We start from the raw sequence: 21,525 nt of genomic DNA, 5'->3' as shown, positions 1-21,525 counted from the left end.
GGCCTATGTTTATTTCTGTGAAAAGTATATTAAAAATAGATAATTTCTATATTATGCTATAATCCACAAAGTCGGCTAATATATAGCTGTGAAAATGAAAGCAAAAAAAAAACCCCTCTCCTATATTTTCTTTAAAGTTAAAACCTTTATGGTTCCCTGGCCATTAAGAAAGTAATCTCAGAAATATGTTAGATACAATTAATTTTAATTTGTATTTTAAGTGACTTATTTTTATAATTAAGTTTTCATATAATTGTTTTTATTCTGAATTTCTATATTATACCTCTTTTTCCCCAAGTCAGTTTTGGATTTTGGACCATGCCTTGTGGTTCTTAGGGGCTACTTGCAACTCTGTGCTCGGTGGTTACTCCTGGCAGTGCTCAGGGGACCATTTGGGGCTGGGATTGAACCTGGGATACTTGCATATAAACACGTACCCTGGGTTTGTTGAACTTTCTCTCTTACTCCCCACATCAGCTTTTGTGTAAAATAAATGAAGTCGTTTTAAGACATACTATATCAGTGCCTTCAGGCATTAAAAAGGAATGATTTCAAAGATGTGTTTTAAGTGAAAAAAGGCAAGGTATAAAAATGTGTGTGGTCCCAAAAGGAGAGAGAGAATAAAAGGGAATGTGCCTGCCACAGAGGTGGAGTAGGGAGGGTTGGGGGAAAGGATGGGGGGAATGGGAGAGATACTGGGAACATTGGTGGTGGAGAACGGGCATTGATGGAGGAATGGGCACTCAATCACTGTATGACTGAAACGTAAGCTCGAAAGTTTGTAAGTCTGTAACTGTATCTCACCGTGATTCATTAAAAAATTTTTTTAAAATGTGTGTGGTATGCTACCATTTGTCTATGAGAGAGAAAATATAGAGTTTGAGATGTATTTTATATCTAAAAGTCATACAAAAGGTATTATTTATTGCCAACTGAAGCAAGAAAAAAAAACAGGTAGACTCTAAGTGGAGTAGGAAAAAATTCTTTTTACAATTTTTTTTAAGATTTTAATTTTGAGATGTAAGAATGTGTGAACTCAATTAAAATATTTCTTTACTAAAAGAAAAAGTCAATGTAAGATGATTATCTTTTACACCAGTAAGCCAAACATATTTAAAAAAAATAGACATTATCATCAGTTTAAATATTCCCTTGCCATGGCTGGAGCAGTAGTACAGTGGGTAGGGCATTTGCCTTGCATGTGGCTGACCTGAGTTCGATTCCCAACATCCCATATGGTCCTCTGAGCACCGCCAGGAGTAATTTCTGAGTGCAGAGCCAGAAGTAACCTCTGTGCATCGCTGGATCACTGTCCTCCCATTTTTCATCAATTTGCTCGAGCAGGCCCAGTAACATCTCTGTTGTGAAACTTGTTACTGTGTTTGGCATACTGAATATATCACAGGTAGCTTGCCAGGCTTTGCCGTGTGGGCGAGATACTCTCGGTAACATCGCTGGGTATGACCCAAAAAGGAAAAAAAAAATTCCCTTGCCTCATAGACATCACATTCTACCAAATGATATGTATGCAAAGCACTTTAGCAACATATATCAAAAACTTAACATATATATTTATCATTGGACCCAGAAATATTATTTCTGAATGTTTGTCATAGAAGATAACCCTTCCTTCCTTCCTTCCTTCCTTCCTTCCTTCCTTCCTTCCTTCCTTCCTTCCTTCCTTATTCCTTCCTTCATTCCTTCCTCCCTCCCTCCCTCCTTCCCTCCCTCCCTCCTTCTTTGCTTCTTTTCCCCCTACTCAGGGTTTACTCCTGGCCCTGCACTCAGAGATCCCTCCTAGGAGGACTTGGGGGCTGCTAAAACAAATCCAGGTCAGCCATGTGCAAGACAAGTGCCATACCCACTGTGGTGTCACTTCAATCCCACACTTAACTTTTTTCAAAGTATCTTACAGAAATCATTCACTGTAACATTGTTTTTAATAGCAAAAAGAACAAGGTACTGGCTAAATTTCGATGTAGCTAAATAACAGAATACTATGTAGCTGTGTAAAATTTTAAAAAAAGGAAATCTTTATTTTTTAATTAGAAAAGATCTGTGAGTATGTTGCTAAATTTTTAAAAAAGAAACAATTTAAGTCATGTATTATTTGCAAGACATAACCAGTGTTTTAGTGGAGAGGAAGAATAGTAAGCAGGAGGGACGCAAACTTTCTCAGTGCATGTGTTTTTGGATGATTTTAAAATGGTGTGTCTGTTAGCACTCAAAAAATGTCTTTTTTATGTAAAGATTTTTCACACAGAAATATTTTAAAACAAGAAAGCAGTTTGTTCGGAGGAAAATAAGTAATCCACGGGCTAAATAGAAATAATTCTGGTTGGCTTAATTAAATCTATATTTGAGATGGAAAGATTACTTATTTTTTACATAAAACATCATTTACTTTTTTGTTTGTTTTTGGGCCACACCAGGGAACGCTCAGGGGTTACTCCTGGTTTTGTGCTTAGGAACACCATACAAGATGCTGGGGATCAAATCTTGTCTGCCGCATTCAAGGCAGGCTTCCTACCCGCTGTATGATCACTCCATCCCCAAGACAGCATTTCCATTTAAAAATCTTACCTATATTTCATAATCTCAACTATGTCTTCAGCATCCTCTTTGGTTGCTTCCTCTCTCAATTCCAACCTTGCTCGTGCCTTTGGAAGAAAGCCACGTGCAGATAAAGAAAGAGAAATATATTTAACAATTTGTTCTGATATTGTATGTCTTAAAACTACTTGATTATTTTACACAAAAACTGATGTGGGGGGTGAAAGAGAAAGCTCAACAAGACCAGAACATGTGCTTATTTATATGCAGGTACCCCAGGTTCAATCCCAGGTTCAATCCTGAGGTACCTGAGGGGAAGTTTCTCTTTGAGCACTGCCAGGAGTAACCCCCACGCACAGAGTTGGGAGTAGCCCCTGAGCACCACAAGGCACAGTCCAAAATCCAAAGTTGACTTTGGGGGAAAGAAGTTATAATATGAAAACTTAGGCTTAAAAACAATCATCTAAAAACTTAATTATGAAAAGAGTAAGTCATTTAAAATATAAATTAAAATCTAATGGTATCTAACATGTCTTTCTGAACGTTCATTTCCAATTTTAATATGAATATACTTGGTTTTTTCTTGCCTTTTACTCTTAGGAAATCAAACCTCACCAATTTGTGAGACAAATTGAAACACAGAGAGCATTTAACCCAATGATTTTAACTGTAAGAGTTCTCAATATCCATAGCTGTCTGTGAATAGATGTTGCTGTTAAAAAAATAAACACTATTTTTATATAAAATGCTACTTTTTTTTATTATTAGTGAGACACCATGAGGTACAGTTGTAGACTTACAAATTTGTGTGCTTGGGTTTCAATTATACAATGATCAAATACCCATCCCTCCACCAGTGCCCATTCTCCACCACCAGGGATCCCAGTATCCCTCCCACCCCCCAACCCCCACCCCCCACCCTGCCTTTGTGGCAGGGCATTCCCTTTTGTTCTCTCTCTCCTATTGGGTGTTGTGGTTTTAAAATGCTACTTTTATATAAAACACCTGTCTTTTATCAATTTAGACTCAAGACAAATGATACATTTCATATTTCCACATCACTTAATCACTTAATCACTTAACTTCCCGTTAGTCGTCGATTTGCTCGAGCGGGCGCCAGTAACGTCTCCATTTGTCCCTGTCGCGTGCTAGTGTAGCCCAATGGCATCTCTTCGCTCCGGGAACATGGAGGGCCTCAAACCGATCGTTCATGACCTTGACAAAGAAGTCTGACCATCTGGTAGGTGGGCGGCCACGCGGTCTCTTGACATCCCGTGGAATCCAATCAGTAACAGCTCTAGTCCAACGGTCGTCTTTAAATCTCATTACGTGACCAGCCCATCTGATTTTCGATACCTTGGCATATGAGACAGCGTCCCTGATCCTTGATCGTCGACGGATGTCAGAACTCTGGATTCGTTCTCTCATTTGAGTGAAACGTGATATTCCAAGCATAGCTCTTTCTATTCTTCTTTGGGAGACCTGAATGGCGTTCTCATCTTGTTTGCGTAGGGCCCAGGTCTCTGAGGCATATGTTAATGCAGGAAGAACAGTGGAATCAAAGAGATGTGCCCGGAGCCGGAGGTTCTTCGTCCTCTTAGCTATTTCTTCGACGTTCTTGAAGGCGTTCCAAGCCGCTCTCTTCCTCCTGCGCAGCTCGGGTGCCAGGTCATTTGTCATGTTGACCTCTCGACCTAGGTACACATAGCTGTTGCATTCGGAGATGGTCGTTCCATTGAGAGCGAATGGGGCGTCAGGAACAAGGCTGTTTCTCATAAACATTGTCTTCGTAAGATTCAGCTGTAGTCCTACCTTTCCACACTCACGGTCAAAGTCGGCCAGCATTTGTGCCGCTTGGCTGATGTTTGGTGTTATTAAAACAATGTCATCAGCAAAGCGGAGGTGGTGTAGTTGCCGACCATCTATCTTCACTCCCATTCCTTCCCATTCCAGTCGTCGCATGATGTTCTCGAGGGTGGCACTGAAGAGTTTTGGTGAAATGGTATCACCCTGCTGCACCCCTCTCTTGACATCAACGATCACTTCTTTGTAGAATGGTGAGATCCTGGTAGTGAATCCGCAATACAGCTCACGGAGGATCCTGATGTATTGGGCTTGAATGCCCTGATTGGCTAGGGCTTCAATGACCGCTTCCGTCTCAACAGAATCAAAGGCCTTCTTTAAATCAATGAACGTTAAGCAGAGCGGCATCTTGAACTCCCGAGAAACCTCAATGAGTTTGGTTATCGTGTGGATATGGTCGATGGTGCTGAATCCTTTGCGGAACCCTGCTTGCTCACATGGTTGTCCTTCATCTAGTGTTCTGCCAATCCTATTCAGGATGACTCGAGTGAACAACTTGTAGATGACAGACAATAGGCAGATCGGGCGATAGTTGCCAATGTCATGGATGTCTCCCTTCTTGAACAGTAGTACGGTCCTGCTGGTTTTCCACACTCCAGGACGCTTTCCGGACCCACGCGGCCGCTCCGGCCGAGACCCACGCACAACTGAAGACCCACAGAACAAGGTAAGCGGAACTCTCTGAGACCTTGGACTCCAGGCTCGGCGGACCCAGGGACAGAGCTTCTCTGCTTGCTCCCACCACCACAGGTGACAAAGGGATTCTAATTAGGAGCCCCACCCTACCCTGCCCTGTCTGCTTCCATCAACCACCCAGGGATCGAATTGTGCACAGGAGACCCACCCTACCCAGATAAATATCCCACTGGCAGACTTCCACTCTCGACACTACTTCCACTACCCAGCCGTCGCCACACTCCAGGACGCTTTCCGGACCCGCGCGGCCGCAAGCGGCCGCCCGACACATCATAAGACACTAAATACCCGTCTTCTGGAATTGTCGTACCATATTTGATAGGGTTCAAATATGGTAACACCTACAAGGGTGATTAGAGGTCACCCCAAAAGCCTCTATACCTCTCGGAAAGACTGGCAAGCTACCGAGAGTATTCAGCCCGCACGGAAGAGCCTGGCAAGCTATCCGCTGTGTATTCGATATGCCAAAACCAGTAACTACAACTGGTCTCATTCACCTGACCCTGAAGGCTTCACCGACATGGCAGCACTGAGAAGGATGAGAAAGGAGAGGCCGACAAAATCTCAAGGCCGACCTAGGCTGCCACAACGAAGGAAGACAAAAATGATCGTCTGTACTTTCAATGCACGTACGCTAGCATCAGATGCATCCATCGAGGACCTGATGGTACAAGCGCGAATGATCAAGTACGACATCATTGGTCTGACCGAGACAAGAAGACACGAATCTCACCATGCCGTTTTCGACACTGGAGAAGAATTGTTCCTCGGAACATGCGATAAAGAGGTGTTGGAGGCGTCGGTGTCCTTGTCAACACAAACTTGGCCAAGAGCATTGATTCATTTGAATGCCTAACAACCCGAATCGGACGTTTACATTTGAATAGATGTGGCTCACTGCCTGCAGTTTCTATCTTCGTTGTCTACGCACCAACATCTCATTATGATGAAAGAGAAATCGAGAAGTTCTACATGGAGCTAGAGAAGTTCTATAAAGAAGACCACACCTTCTACAAGATCATTGTGGGTGATTTTAATGCCAAGATAGGACCGAGAAGATCAGCTGAAGAACTTCACATCGGAACCCATGGCCTAGAATGGAACGAACAGGGTGAGAGACTGTCTGAGTTCATCATGTCGACCAAGACCATTCATGGTAACTCACAGTTCCAGAAGGCAGAATCTAAACGATGGACATGGGAGTCTCCCGGTGGACGATTCCACAACGAAATAGACCACATCATATTCAATCGACGGTTTTGCCTGACTGATGTCGCTGTTGTCCCAAAATTTCGAACGGGATCGGACCACCGTCTCCTTCGTGCAAAATTCTACTTCACAGAGCGGGGAGAAAGGGCTGCAAAGTTCAAAAAGAGAACTCCCAGAACGACCACCAACTGGGAACTCTTTGGTACTATTGCGGCAACATGGGAAGATGCCATTGTTGACAACATTGACGAGGAATACGATCGACTGGTTCAGCACCTCCATGAATGTGCGAGGAACGCCAAGAGAGAGATAGCCACAAAAAGTCGCCTATCTTCGAAAACTCTTGAGCTAATTCGCCAGCGTGGTTTGGCGCATGCCTCAGGCAACCGCAAGCTAACGTCCGAGCTTGCAAAGCAGTGCAGAGATGCGATCAAGGAAGACCTCAAAGAGAGAAGAGCAGAAGTACTGGTAGATGCGGCAGAAGCCGGGAAAAGTATTCGTAACGCCCGCCTGTCCTTCGCCAACTATAAGACCAAGATGACTGCCCTCCGACGTCCTGATGGATCCATCACATCCTCCAGAACGGCAATGGAGAAGATTATCCATGACTTCTACTCAAATCTCTTCGATAGCCATGTCCACTTGCCGACATACCAAATTCCACAGGATGGGTATGTCGTTCCCAACGTTCTCCCTTCCGAAATCCGACACGCCATTTCGTCAGTAAAGAAGCAAACAGCACCCGGCCCAGACAAGGTCAGACCTGAACACCTGAAGAACCTGCCGTCAGTACTCATCAATACACTGGCTCGGCTCTTCACTCGCTACCTGTCTGAATGCAAGGTTCCATCTCAATGGAAATATTTCCACATATTAAACCCAAAACCCCCAAGTACTTCATCCAAGCATTCTTTATGCTCCAGGTATCTCTCAAATGTTATTAGTGTCAAACAAAGAGTTGCACGCAATTGCATCTGTGTACAGGAAGAACAACTATGCTTTGATCAATAGTTAAATATCAAACCTTAAAAAAATGACTACTCTTACATCCACACATTTCTAATGACTCTTGGATGAAAGAAAAACCAAACCAATTATACAGGAAAGTGAGAGAAATGATCTCATCTCATTCCATCCCATTACCCTGCTAAGCTAAAATCAAAACAAAACAAAAAAGCACAAAGCTAAAATCAGCATACCTCTGTTAAACGAATCAGAGATTCCAGCTGCCGAGTGGTGATTGGTGAACTGTTTAACCGCTGGCTCTGTTTCCGGAGCTCAAGGTAAAATTCTTGAAGGATTTTAGCAGCTTCCGTGGATATCCTTGGATAGACATACTGCCGAGCATAACCAATGTACTTTCTCAGTAGTTGGTGGGGAATTGGATCTATAACTTCTCCAGGAACTACCTATTAATGAGATGGAGGAATGGCGCAAGGATAAGAGGCAAATAAAATCTTTGTTAAAATAACCTGCTTAAATAAATAGGACATTCTAAAAGATTCTCTAAGGCAGGATTAGTTGAGTGGTAGAGAGCTTTCCTTGCATGTTTCGAAGTCAGTAAGTCAGAAAAAAAAAAGACTACAAAAAGCCAAACTATAGTTCTGGACCTTGATCTAGTTTATTTAAGATTATTTTAGAGGGGATACAGTGTCATCAACAGGTCAACCTTTACCTGCAGGGTGAGTTAATCAGCAGCCTGATGGTGACTTCAGGTTTCCTGACACTCTAAAATTTCTGATGCGCCTTTGGCCCCAACAACTTGGGACCAAGTTTGCCAAGAAATTAAACGGCCAAAAGTTAGGTATGTGGAAGCCATGCCTACAAACAACCACTGGCTCAGCTATACAAGCTCATTTATTGGCCTTATTTCAGAGACCCCTACATAAATCTCGAAAGAGATCAAAAGACACAGTTAATATAGGACCCACGCATGGCTGAAAAGACTGGGATAAATCAGAAAGGGGCAGGTTGGTCTGTGCATGCCCAAGCAGAGCCCCCAGCAGCCGCTTGCTTCCACAATCCAAAATTGCCACCATACCCCTGGCCTGACTCCACCATTAGAGACACAGCAGCGAGTCCTGGAAGACACCACAGAGCCAGAGATCTCTCCGGGCCCCATACCAAGCCAATATCACCGGGGCACCCTAGGTGAAGCAGGTGCAGTCTCCCCGCCTACTCCAGATGGAATCCCGGCAATCAAGAGCTTCCACAAGCAAGGCCCAGGTATTCGGGTTCCAGGATTAAATCTGCATGCCACGTTGCAGCAGAGGTGCTGGGCTGTTCCTTTCAGGCTCCCCACCGACTCGTTGGCCTGACTGCCACACCCACAATGTGTCTCCAGGTGCCACCTTAGCGCACCAACAGCCCCGGTCCAGAGATGCCCAACTGAATTCCAAAATGGAATTGCCCTACAGAAATGTCTCTGGAACCCAACCATTTACAATCTAGGATTCCAGAAGCGCACAACCAAGGCACTCATGATATTCAAAATGAGCAATGGACAATAAATGATCTACCATCTGCCCCTGGCTGGCAGGCTTGAATGGTCGTGGGAAAATTCAAGCAAAACATAATGCCCCAAAGTAGAGAGAGTGTACTGGGGAAATTGCCTGCCATGGAGGCAGGGTGAGGACTGGGATGGGGGGAGGGGGGTGGCGGGGGGGATATACTGGGGAAACTGGTGGTGGAAAGTGTGCACTGGTGGAGGGATGGGTGTTCCATCACTGTACGGCTGAATCTTGAACATGAAAGCTTTGTAACTGTATCTCACAGGGATTCAATTTAAAAAAAAAAGATTATTTTAGATAAAGTTTACATAAAGTGGGGCCAAAGCAACAGTACAGCAGGAAGGGCACCTGCCTTGCATGTGGCTGACTGGGTTCAATCCCCGGTACCCCAAGCCCAGCAGGAGTGCTCCCTGAGCACAATACCAAGAGTAAGGCCTGAGAACAGTGCAATGTGGTGCCAAAAAAACCCCACAATGTTTACATAAAGCCTAGTTTTATAGTTTTTAAAGTTTTGGTATTCATGGTATAGTACTGCTGTATAATAAAATACAAATTAAACTGACACTTTAAGAAGGAGGAAACTGAATGGTTACAGAGAAAAAAAAAACATACCTTCAGTCTTTCTGATAATGGTTTATCGGAAAATACTTCGAGTATGGAAGTATTTGAACCTTGGCTATTCATACGTGTTACTGTGGCACCGCTGACCGTTTTCTGCTTTCCAGCTCTCATTGCTATTACATGTTCAGAGAGCAAATGATCATGATCCTCATTTGGAGTGTCTAACAGGATAAAGACCAGATCAAACCTTGATAGCAGGGCACTCCCCATTCTAAGAGTAGGAAAGAAGAAACAATGATTGAAATCCAGGCAAACTGTAAATGTACAAAGCTTTACTCGCTTGCTTACCACCCAAATTCTAGGTAGTACTTAAAAAAGGTTTTAGGTTAAAAAATTAATAGGACTTTTATTCAGTACACCTACCAACTCCACAGACACCAAGTCACACAGCCTTCAAAAGAAACCATCAGCAGGGTGAGAATACAGCCCTTTCATACCATCAAAACCCTTAAATTATTCTCTATGTTCCATATCACTGCTTATGATTTAGGATCACTGAATTAAACTAAAATACTCTATGGCATACCAGAGATTATATAATATGTGATACACAGAGTGGTTTCTAATCATTTTTATCTTTTATCTCATTTACACAATGAATTACACAGTACCTATAGAAACGAAACCTCCACTCTTTGTGAAAAGGACCAACTCTATGTCAATCATTATAACAAAAATACTGCACCTGGGTTGGAGAGAAAGTACAGTGGGTAGGGTAGGGCGCTTGCCTTACATGAGGCTGACCTGGTTTCAATTCCCAGCAATCCATTAATGGTCCCCTGATAACCGCCAGAAGTAATTCCTGAGTGCACAGCCAGGAGTAACCATCGAACATTAATGGGCGTGGACCCCAAACAAAACAAAACTAAACAAAATACTGCAATGAACTATTCATTTTCTCTAAACCCATTAGTCAGACAATCCCACTCTAAGAGATGAAAATAGGAATCCAGAGTAATTAAAGAATATGCCCAAAGCCCCAAAGCAGATTTGTGGGACTACCATAAACGAGAATCTAAGTTTCCAAAGTCCTTGGTTCAATAAGCTCTTTCAATTAAAAAAGAACACTTGATCATTTTACAAAAAAGTGAAAAGATTTTACTTTTTTAGAGATGGATATACTAAGTAATCACTGAAGTTCAATTGTGCATTTTACAAGGAAACATTATATATTAAAGGTATATATTATCAAACATTAGGAAATTATTTTTTTTGTTGCTTTGTTTTGTTTTTGGCTTTTGGGGTCACACCAGCATTGCTCAGGGGTTACTCCTAGCTCTGCATTCAGGAATTATTCCTGGCTGGGCATGGGGGTATCATATAGGATTCCAGGGATCAAGCCCAGGTCAGTCGAGTACAAGACAAACACCCTCCCCATTGTACTGATACTCTGCCCCTAATGTTTTTCTCCCAGAAATTGAGTTACCTATTTTTTATACAAGGCATTTTATGTCCTTTTCTTGTTTTCCCTTTCCCATTATGTCCAGACTGTATATAACAAATTAGAAGAGAAAGCATACACAGATCTGAAAAAGTGAAAAAGGTGGATCAGGTACTTGTCTTGCACACAGATGACCCGGGTTCAATCCCCGGCACCCAATACAGCTCCCCAAGGCACACCAAGAGTGGTCGCTGAGTGCAGAGCCAGGAGGAGTTAAGACTGTCAGGTGTGACCCAAAAGACAAAAAACAAAACAAAAAATGTGGGATCATACTACACATATAAGAACATAACATATTCTTTCTACTTTAACAGTGAAGCACAGAGACTCCCCTATTAGTATATACAAAACTATCTTCATTTTCATAATTGCTATATTCCACAACATGCCTTATAAGATAGTTGAACCACTTCCCTGCTGAAGAGCAATTTAAGCTGTTCCCAATCTTTGGCAGTGGTAAACAATATTGTAAAAGCCACCCTGTAGTATATATGTGAATTTGTTTGCATTAAGAACATTACTGAAAGTAAAATTAGCTGGAATAAAAATGTGCGTTTTGAGCAAATATGCCAAGTTTTCTTCCAAAACGCTAAACTGCTCGCCTGACAGTTCATTTCCACACCCTTTTGCCAGGCACGGTTGACAATCTGGTAGCTACAGTACTTCTTTAATTTGTATGTAGTGCTCCTATTTCTGTACATATGCTAGAAACTTCTGGTGCCTACTCATTATGTTTACTTCTTGAGGGGTGGGGGCGAGGAGTGCATACCCAGCAGTGCTCTGGGGCCATTCCTGTCTCTATGGTCAGGAGTAACCCCTGTTGGTGCTCGGGGGACCATATGTGGTGCCACAGACTCAACCCAGGAGCAGTGGACCCAAAATTTGACCCTAAAATCATTCTGTGCTCAGTTATCTTTTTCTCGCTGAATCATACTAAGAATTGAGTATGTGATCACTCAACCTTTAACAACATGTTTGTGATATCCTAAAGAAGGTCTTAATGGCCCCTGCAAAAATAGGACAATCTTCATACTATTTCCTCTATGGATACTTTTTGGTAGCATTTTCAGCACTTTTTCATAACAAACAATACAAAATACGTTATTTCGTTTGTGTTTTGGGGCAGGGATTGGGTCTTGGGATGGAAACATCATAAATATGGTGGTGGGAAGGTGTGATGGTGGTGGGATTGGTGTCTGAATATTAAATATAATTGAATATTGTGAACTACCTTATAAAATAAAAAAAAAGCAAAAATAAAACAAAATTCAGTATGGGAAAGGTGTATGTATCTTCGAAGAGACTTACTTTAAATTCTCGGACACAGTTTTGGCTTTGTTGTAGTGTCCTCCAACAGGATTTGCAGCTGCAATGATGGAAGTTCTTGCAGGGAGGCTACAAACCATACCAGCCTTTGCAAGACTAATACTCTGCTGTTCCATGGCTTCTAACAAGGCTTGGTGCTGATTTCCCATCTTATCAAATTCATCTATTCCACAGATACCTACCACACAGCAAAAAAGGTTTTCTTTGGTTAAGTTCCATACCTTACAGGATGGAAAGCAACTAAAATGCTTGTCTTACTGATTGCTTATGTAGTATTTACTCCCTGAGCATTTTCCTTAAGAAAGGTACTATGTTTTTGAGAGATGAAGAAGATATGGGACTGACCCTCAGACAGTTTTAAGACTTAAATTCAAATAGGACTTAAAATACATATTCAAGGGAGTAAATGTTACTATTAAAGAGCTGCATTAAAAAAAAAAAGCCCCAGAACTATTATTCCCTTCGATTGCATTGTTCTCACCTTGATCACCAAGGACGAGGGCACCAGCTTCCAAAGAAAAATCTCCAGAGGAACTATCTTTTGAAAGAGTCACCGTCAAACCTGAGGTGGTCGTGGTATTACCACAAACATATACACCACGTGGAGCAACATTGCACACTGCCTAAGGAAACAAAAATTTTAGACTCAGTCGAAATAAAAGGGCAATAATAGCTAGGAGTAAGTGCTACAGGCTTTTTCCTAAAAGCTTTCCAGTCACTGGAAGGTACAAAGGCATCTCTACTTAGTGATGCAGAAACAGAGAGAAACTTACACAGCTACTGAAGGTGTTGAGTCAGGACTGAGTCCAGGCAGCCTGGTGACACTGGTCTGTGCTCATACTCCACACAGCTCCATTTTATGTTTCATGTTCAAGTTCATACAGGGAAAACTGCACACTAGATTTTGTACTATTTCTATGGTTCCCTACATAGAGATGCTTTTATACCAGCACAGAAACTATATCCTCCAGCACACAAGTGCTCTATGCTTTGAGAAAATTCACTTGTGATTTTTCACACATTTTTTAAGCAAAACATCAAATATTAAATTACTGATTTCCTACCTGTAGCATCTGACTCTTTCCCAAGCCTGGATCTCCAACAACAAGAATATGTGGGTCCCCTCGAATTGGAATTCTGTTCTTGTCGTCGACAAATTTCTGGCTTCCTCCAAAAAGTGCTAATGCCAAACCTGCTTTAACAAGCTCAATTAAGAAGGAAAAAATAAAAAAACAAAGTAAGAAAAACATAAAGATGACTTGCAAAAGGAGTGTCCCTCCTATATTACAGCTATTGGGGATTTTGTTTTAAAGTATGAGTAACTTATTTTTTCCCCCAAGAAAAGTCTAAAAACTTGTTCCTTTGACTCTGACATGAGCATGTACAACCTAGTGGCCAATAAGATACTTAGGCATAACTTATTATAACTTTGCCACCATCCTTGCTTTCTAGCTCTCTAATTCTGAGGGGCAACTTTTAAATTTCCAGTTACTCAAGCCGTCTCAAAGCTTCTTTTGATTTTTCAAGGCCAGGAAGATGTCAAATTTGCAAGTAGAAGAGCCCAGGGATAGAGCAGTACAGTGTGTCTTGCAGGCGTGAGGTTTTGAGTTTGATCCTCAGCATCACCACACATGCCAAGTGTGACTCCAGCAACACTGCCACCTATGAGCCCAGTGCCACAAGTTGTGCTCTCTGGTTCCCCACCACCAAGTATGCGTAGGCCCCATGACTAAAGCGTACAGTCCCTTCTAATCAGGTCATCAAAATGACGAATGGGAGGGGGGAATTTTCTTAACTGAAGCTTTAGCTACTTTAAGCACTGAACGTGCCCTGTGGTCAAGACAGAAGCTGTAAAATGTAATGTCTTCAGAGCCTTGACATTGTTACTGAGAGTTGACTTTTAGGCATATAATTTCTAGCACCAATCCCACCACTAGAGTCAACTTCCCTCCACCAAGGTTCCCATGTTCCCTCCCATCTCCCCAGCCTGCCACCTTAAGGGGCTCATTTTATTTATTTATTTATTGCTTTTTGGGTCACACCTGGCGATGCACAGGGGTTACTCCTGGCTCTGCACTCAGGAATCACTCCTGGCGGTGCTCAGGGGACCATATGGGATGCTGGGAATCGAACCTGGGTCAGCCGCGTGCAAGGCAAACGCCCTACCTGCTGTGCTATGTTTCCACCCCAAGGGACTCATTTTAGAGTTTGGTGGTCGTCATTTGGGTCTTACATCATTCTAAACTCTGGCTGTATGTTTGCAGATCTCCAACTGTTTCCTTTTCCTCCTCTATTGTTCCTGTGATGACTGGGGGCTGCAACAAACACCTAAGTTTCCGTGCTCACACATTTACTTGTGATATGAATGAGATTGCAGACTTTACCGTGAGGCATGGGGCTGGCTCATGTAGGGTGGTATGAAGGACTGAACTCTTAGCCTCACACTTGCAGGGCAAGTGCTCTATCACTGAGCTATCCCCAGGCATTGTAGGTTTGGGGTTTCATTTTATTTTTTTTTTTATTGTATTCACTTGTGCTGCAAGAGTGGCAATCTGTATTTTATCATAAAAGTAGTGCTCTAGATTTAAATACAAATCCTCACAACAATGTATAGGATTAACAGAATCTGACCCCTACCTTTTCCCTGAAATACTACATCTTGTTATATTCTCTGAGTGTGTCTACTTTGCTCTGGGGCCACATCCTACTGTAGTACTAACAGCTTACTCCTGGACCTGTGCTCAGGGATCACGCTTCAGGGACCATATGCAGTGCTGGGAACTGAAATAAAGTTGGCAGCATGCAAAGTGCCCTAACCCCTGAACTCTCTCCAGTCCTTTCTGTTCTTAGCTCGCCAACCATACTGATCTTCCATAAAAATTCCAAACACCTCAAGAAGCTTTTTTTCTTGCTTTTTTTTTTCTGACTGATTCTAACTCTTCACTTTTATGGCTGTTCACTTGTATTTATCCCTGAGCATGTAAATCATAAGTAAACCCTGAGAACTGCTGGATATGGCCCAAAACTTTAAAATAAATAAATCAAAACCCAAAGACATTTTAACCAAAATTTTAAACTCCAGAAAGGTTGAAGACATTTGAAAGCTTTTTTAAAAATCCAGCTTTTATGATGTACATGATTAAAAAGCAAATACTAACAGACGGAATCAGAAAGGTATCAAAAGCCACTGAGTGAAGAAGTGCAAGGCATTAACTCATTCCCCAAAGGGACAAATAGCTTTTCCTGCTCAGTTAGTCCAGAATTACCATGAAAGAAGTCCATTTCTATTAACCCTAGTTGGTAAGCAATTGTTCTTAAAAGGGATGTATGACTCTTAGATTATTAATTCATGGAGTATGATCTATTTTTTTTCTCTGGTTTTTGAGCCACACCCAGCGGTGCTCAGGGCTTATTCCTGGCTCTGCATTCAGGGATGACTCTGGCAGGTTCTGGGGACCATATAGAGTGCCGAGGACCAAACCTGGATCCGCCATGTACAAGGCAAGAGCCCTACCTGTTATACTATCATGCCAGCCCTTATGATCTATATTTTTAATGCAGTCTTTATATCTCATTTTAGCCAAATTTACATATTTTTGAATAAAGAAGAAGTGAAATACTTACTTCATGACCAAAAATGACAGGGCAAAGTGAGCTGAAAAAACAGAATATAACTTATAAATCTGAACTTTACATTTCATTAACCAGTAGAAGGTCATACTTCAAATTTTAATGTTTTACTTAACAATTCAAGGCAAATGCCCTACCCACTGTGCTATTGCTCCAGCTCCGGGTTCGATTCCTCCGTCCTTCTCGGAGATCCTGGCAAGCTACTGAGAGTATCCCGCCTGCACAGCAGAGTCTGGCAAGTTTCCCGTGGCATATCAATATGCCAAAAACAGTAACAAGTCTCACAATGGAGACATTACTGGTGCCCGCTTGAGTTTATCAACGGAGGACAGTGCTACGGTGCTACATAACATTGATGTGGAAAAAAAAAACTATTTAGACCTCCTCAAAGATCTCAAGAAATTTTGATCTGACAGAAAATTTCTCAAAATTCTTGGTTAATATGAGGGGGAAATACTTTAAAAATTGTGCCTGTATAATGGACACAAACCTGTGTGTTAAGCATCTTGAGGCAACCAAACATACTACTACTCCTCATATATTAGGCTCCAATTTGGTGTTTCTCAAACTCTTCTCCATGGTGGCCCCCTTTTGACACTGTTTCCTTCTGTGGCTCCGTGTCTTTCTGAATGGGCCCCTAGTCTCACCACAGCCACCTTATTACTCAGTTTTAATTGTGGCCCCCTCAGAATATCCCGGGTGCCCACTGGGTCCCTCTGTTCCCTGGCTGAGAAACGCTACTCTGAATCACTGACCTCTATGGCAATCACGGTCTTCCCAGGGATTTTAAAGAGATATGTTTAAACCCTTGCAACCAAGTCACTGACAAAGAACAAGAGGGGCTGGAGAGCTGGGACAGCAGCAGGGCACTGGTTTTGCACGCAGCCGCCCTGAGCAGGATACCTGGAATCCCAATATGGTACCTTGATTCCCAACAGGAATGATTCCAGAGCAGCGTCAGGAGTAAGCTCTGGGCACCACAGGGTGTAGCCCAAAGGCCAAATGCCAGCAATAACAAAAATGAAGAGACTAAAGGGTGAATTAGTGCTTAATATTTTAAAATGGAATAATATTTGATTTTTTTCAATTCAAAGAGTCAGAAGAAAAATCCCAAGACAACCTATTCTGACATACGTTTATGTCTAACTGCACAGATAGGAACCAAGCAAAATGGTCCTGGTGGAAGAGATACAATTAGGAATAAATAAAATCATTATCTTTTTTAATTCGTGTAAACACAAGTTGGTGTTGTGCCATATGTTCCTGGCACTGGTATTCATTCCTATTGCTCAGCATGTTTTATATAATCATGCTGGCTTTCCACCAAGCAGTTGTACTAGCCTGCCAAAGAGCGTCTACGGCTACAGAGACACCTGCAGGCTGGGAGTGTGAGGTGTCTAATATTTTCAGCACAGTCCACAATCTAGCAGTCAAAAAGAGTGGAAAAATACTGTGTCCACAATGGAATACTGTGTAGCTCTAAGAAAACACAAAATCGTACAATCTGCCACAAGGTGGATGGAACTAGAGAAAATCATGCTGAGTGAAGTGAGACAGAAGGAAAGAGATAGATGCAGAATCATCTCTCACATGGGAGACTTAAAGATATACAACAGGGCCCAGAGCAATAGTAAAGCAGGTAAGACTCGTGCCTTGCAGCATCTGACCCGAGTTCAATTCCTGGCATCCATAAAGGTTCCCTAATTGCTCCCAGGAATGATCCCTGAGCACAGAACCAGGAGTAAGCCCTGGGCACCCTGGGTGTGATCCAAAAACAAACACAAACAAATAAATATACACAGCAAGGTGGCAATACAAAGAGAGAACTGACCCATACAACTAAGTTGGTGTCAGAAGAGATTGGGAGAAGGTGGATACACTGGTGATGGGTGTGCTGTTGGAATTATGTGCACGAGAAACTATCATTAACAGTACTGTAAATCACAAAATCTCAATCAATAAAAAGTTTTGGAAATTTTTTTAAAGGAATTAGGGACAGGAAGCTAGAAAAGAGACATTCTGATCCCCAACTAGGATGGAGCTCAGATATTAGCCCACAGAACATACCCCACACTTATCACCAGTTATCACAGGCCCTCTCTTCCAGGGAGGACCTGGGTCGTTAACAATTCAGCGAGTAGTGTCAGAGATTTAAGGGCAAAGAACTTGAGAGAAACTCTCAGTTTCTCAGTTGGCTAAGGAAGATCAAAAGGCAAAGCCACGGGGTGATGGCCGGCGGTAATCACATGCCTTGCAGGTGTGTGGCCCAGGGTTCAGTCCCTACCACCACAAAACTGTAGCACTGCACTGTCCTCCTGTTATTCATAGATTTGCTCGAGCGGACCCAGTAATGTCTCCATTGTGAGACTTGTTGTTACTGTTTCTGACATATTGAACACGTCACGGGTAGCTTGAGTATCTTTGCCGTGCAGGCGAGATACTCTTGGTAGTTTGCCGGGCTCCCCGAAAGGGGCGGAGGAATTGAACACGGCTCAGCCGGGCTGGCTGCGCGCAAGGCAAACGCCCTTCTGCTGTGCTATCGCTCCTGCCCAAAACATACAAAAATATTTTTGAAGTATCAAATCCTAGAGCATACAGCTAAATGAAGAGGAAAATCTAAACAGATCAATGTTTCCAATACAATGCAGTTCACTTTCTTCATGGCTCTTTCCTACCTTATCAAAATTAACAGCCAAGAACAACCTTACTTTCTTTTTGTTGTTTTTGTTTTGTTTTGTTTTGTTTTTAGGTCATAATCAGCTGAACTCAGAACTTATTCCTGGCGCTACTCCCAGGGATCACTCCTGGTGGTGCTTGGGGGAATATATGGGGTACCAGGGATCGAATCTTCAAATCTGCACCAAATGTGTGCAAGGCAAATGACTACCTGCTATACTGTGTATTCCTATAACAACAAAATAATACACACTCTGGCCTGTGTATTATTATTTTCATTTTAAGAAGTAAAACATAACAGATCCTAGGTCTCACTGGAAATAAACGGGCTAAATCAGGATCCTAATTTTGTTTTACCTCTTGAAGGGAAGAAAAAGACAAACTCAACCACCCACTAAAGCAAAAATGCCTCCTCTCTTCCTCTCTACTAGACCGCAGTAACACGAACATAAATGGCTTCTTATATGTGAATCTTTGTCTTGATTTTTTTTTTCTTTTAAGATCACACCCAGCGATGCTCAGGGGTTACTTCTGGCTCTGTACTCAGGAATCACTCCTGGTGTTGCTTGGCAGACCACATGGGATGCCGGTGATCAAATCCGGTTGGCTGCATGCAAAGCAAACACCCTACCCGCTGTACTATCACTCCAGCCCCTTTGTCTTGACTTTTAAAAGTGATGCAGTAACTTCCTAATCCTGAAATGGAGCAGCTCCTGCCCAGGACGTCATATCAGCAAACTGAAGCTTAGGTAACTTTCCAATTCCTATAAATGCTCTACTTGACTAGACACACATTATTAGTTTGTCAGCAAATTCCCAAATACCAAGCCAGTTCTGGACCTTCGCAGCTCAAACAAGGCTACAGGACCCAGCAAATCCAATATTTTCTATTTGTCTCTTTCTTGTTTTCATCCTTTAGAAGTTGGTTTTTTGTTTTTTGCCAGTCATAATATTTGGCAGATCTCCAAAGCGTGTGCTTTTTTGTATCAAATAAACTTTTTTGTTAATCTTTTTAATTTTGGTTGTTTTTTTGTGGGGATCACATGCTGTGCTCAGGTTTCCAATGGTCTCTGTGCTCAGGGATCACTCCTGGGAGGACTTGGGGGCTACTATGGGGTGTCAAGCTCAATCTGGCTTGGCCAGATGCAAGGCAAGTGACTTACCCACTGCACTCTCTCTCCAACCCTTCATCAATCTGTCTTTGTGATGCCGGTGCTTAAATCCAGCACCTGAAACGTGATGAATATATTCTCTTAACACCAAGTCCTAATCCTAGACCTTCACTTAACATTTCTTACTCAGTGGTGTAGAGTGCAGAGGCAACAGCATGGAAGGAAGGAGATCCAGAAGGAGATCCAAAATACAACAACCAAATTTAACAATATATCTATCGAGGGGGAGGGGCGGGAGGGAAAGGATCCTTGGGACACTGGTGGTAGGAGTGGCTGCTGGAACATAGTGTACCTAAAATTCAATTATAAATAAATTTATAAATCACAGTGTCTTAATAATAAAAATTCAGTATTTAATTAATATTTCTTCTAAGACTAAAAACAAATAAGTAAAATAAAGCTAGATTTTTTTTTTTAAAAAAAAGGTAAATAACCCCTAGAAGGAACTAAGTGACTTTGTTTTTTTGAGGGTTTTTTTTTTTTTTTTTTGGCCTTTTGGGTCACATCTAGTGTTGCTCAGGGCTTACTCCTGGCTCTGCACTCAGGAATTACTGGCGGTGCACAGGGAACCATATAGGATGTTGGGGATCAAAATCTGGGTTAGCTTCTGCAAGGCAAACACCCTCCCTGCTGACTTTCACTCTGGCCCCTAAATGCCTTTGGAATAAACTCTCCAGTCTATTTTTTTGTTGAGTAACAAATAATTTTTCTTTTTCTTTTTCTTTTATTTTTTTTGCAGGAGGAGGAAGGTCATACCTGGTAGTACTCAGGGTTTACTCCTGGTTCTGTGCTTAGGGATCACTTCTAGTGGGCTTGGGGGACCATATGGGATGTCAGGGATTTAACCCGGGTCAGTCGCATGAAGGCAAGCACCCTGCCCATTGTGCTACTGAACTGGCCCCACTTTTTCAACTCTTTCAACTAGACATCCAGCAAACTTCTTTGCGAAAAACCAGACAATAAACATCTGTGGGCCATTCTTTGTGTTGCAACCATCAGTTCTGATCTTTGTAATTCTGAAATGGAAAGTGAATGAATGTGGCTGTATGCCCACAACTATCTGTGAACACTGAATCTGAAGGTCAAATAATTTTCTACCTCACTAATATTCTTCTCTTGATTTTTTTTCAGTCAATACAGAACATAAAAACCTATTTTTAACTCACGGGTCACACAAAATGGGCAGAGAGATAAATATCATTCTTGAACTGTGTTTTGCATCCATTTGACTGATACTAGTCAACCAACTGTTATTTGTGGCTATAAGCACCCCTGACACAAACGCACATAATCAAACTTCAGAAAAGTTCAACATACTTCACAATGAGTTTAAACAAGTTTTCTTCAGCTTGGATCTCCTGGATGGCATAAAGGTCTTTAAGTGAGAACTCCATCAAGGTTCCATGCTTACAGTAATCCTCAGAAGCCTTTGTTTTCTGTCCTTTGCAATTGCTAACAGAATTTGCTTCAACGTACAAAAGGAACATGCATTTATCATTCTTATTTCGAGAACCTGTAAATTTCAAACAATATAATAAATGGCACTTTCATTTTCCTCTCCAAAGATTGAACTAGAATTGTAAAATGTAAACTATAAATGAACTTTTATAAGAAAAGCTTTACTATGTTAAAAACCAGGAAATGGGGGCTGGAGTGATTGTACAGTGGGTAGGGTGTTTGTCTTGCACACGGCCAACCCAGGTTAGATTCCCAGCATCCCACACAGTCCCCTGATCACTGCCAGGAGTAATTCATGAATGCAGAGCCAGAAGTAACCTCTGAGCATTGCTGGGTGTGACCCAAAAAGAAAAAAAAAAAACCAACCAAA

General features: G+C 42.1%; 1 protein-coding gene across 1 annotated transcript in view; it reads right to left on the bottom strand.

Annotated features, from left to right (window-relative positions):
• MCM8 (minichromosome maintenance 8 homologous recombination repair factor) overlaps positions 1-21,525 on the bottom strand; it is a 41,869-nt gene that overhangs the window by 5,587 nt on the left and 14,757 nt on the right. Inside the window, exons 9-16 of the mRNA XM_056121799.1 lie at positions 21,015-21,210; positions 15,844-15,874; positions 13,284-13,424; positions 12,701-12,842; positions 12,202-12,397; positions 9,444-9,663; positions 7,521-7,730; positions 2,584-2,660 (exon numbers count right to left, since the gene is read on the bottom strand). Coding sequence (XP_055977774.1) covers positions 2,584-2,660; positions 7,521-7,730; positions 9,444-9,663; positions 12,202-12,397; positions 12,701-12,842; positions 13,284-13,424; positions 15,844-15,874; positions 21,015-21,210 — 1,213 coding nt within the window. The remainder of the gene's footprint in view (positions 1-2,583; positions 2,661-7,520; positions 7,731-9,443; positions 9,664-12,201; positions 12,398-12,700; positions 12,843-13,283; positions 13,425-15,843; positions 15,875-21,014; positions 21,211-21,525) is intronic.

The sequence above is a fragment of the Sorex fumeus genome, unplaced genomic scaffold (genome assembly GCF_029834395.1).
Source record: "Sorex fumeus unplaced genomic scaffold, SorFum_2.1 ptg000044l, whole genome shotgun sequence".
In the NCBI taxonomy this organism is placed as follows: Eukaryota; Metazoa; Chordata; class Mammalia; order Eulipotyphla; family Soricidae; genus Sorex; species Sorex fumeus.
The sequence above is the reverse complement of the archived record's forward strand: the minus strand, read 5'-3'. Positions and strand labels throughout refer to the sequence as shown.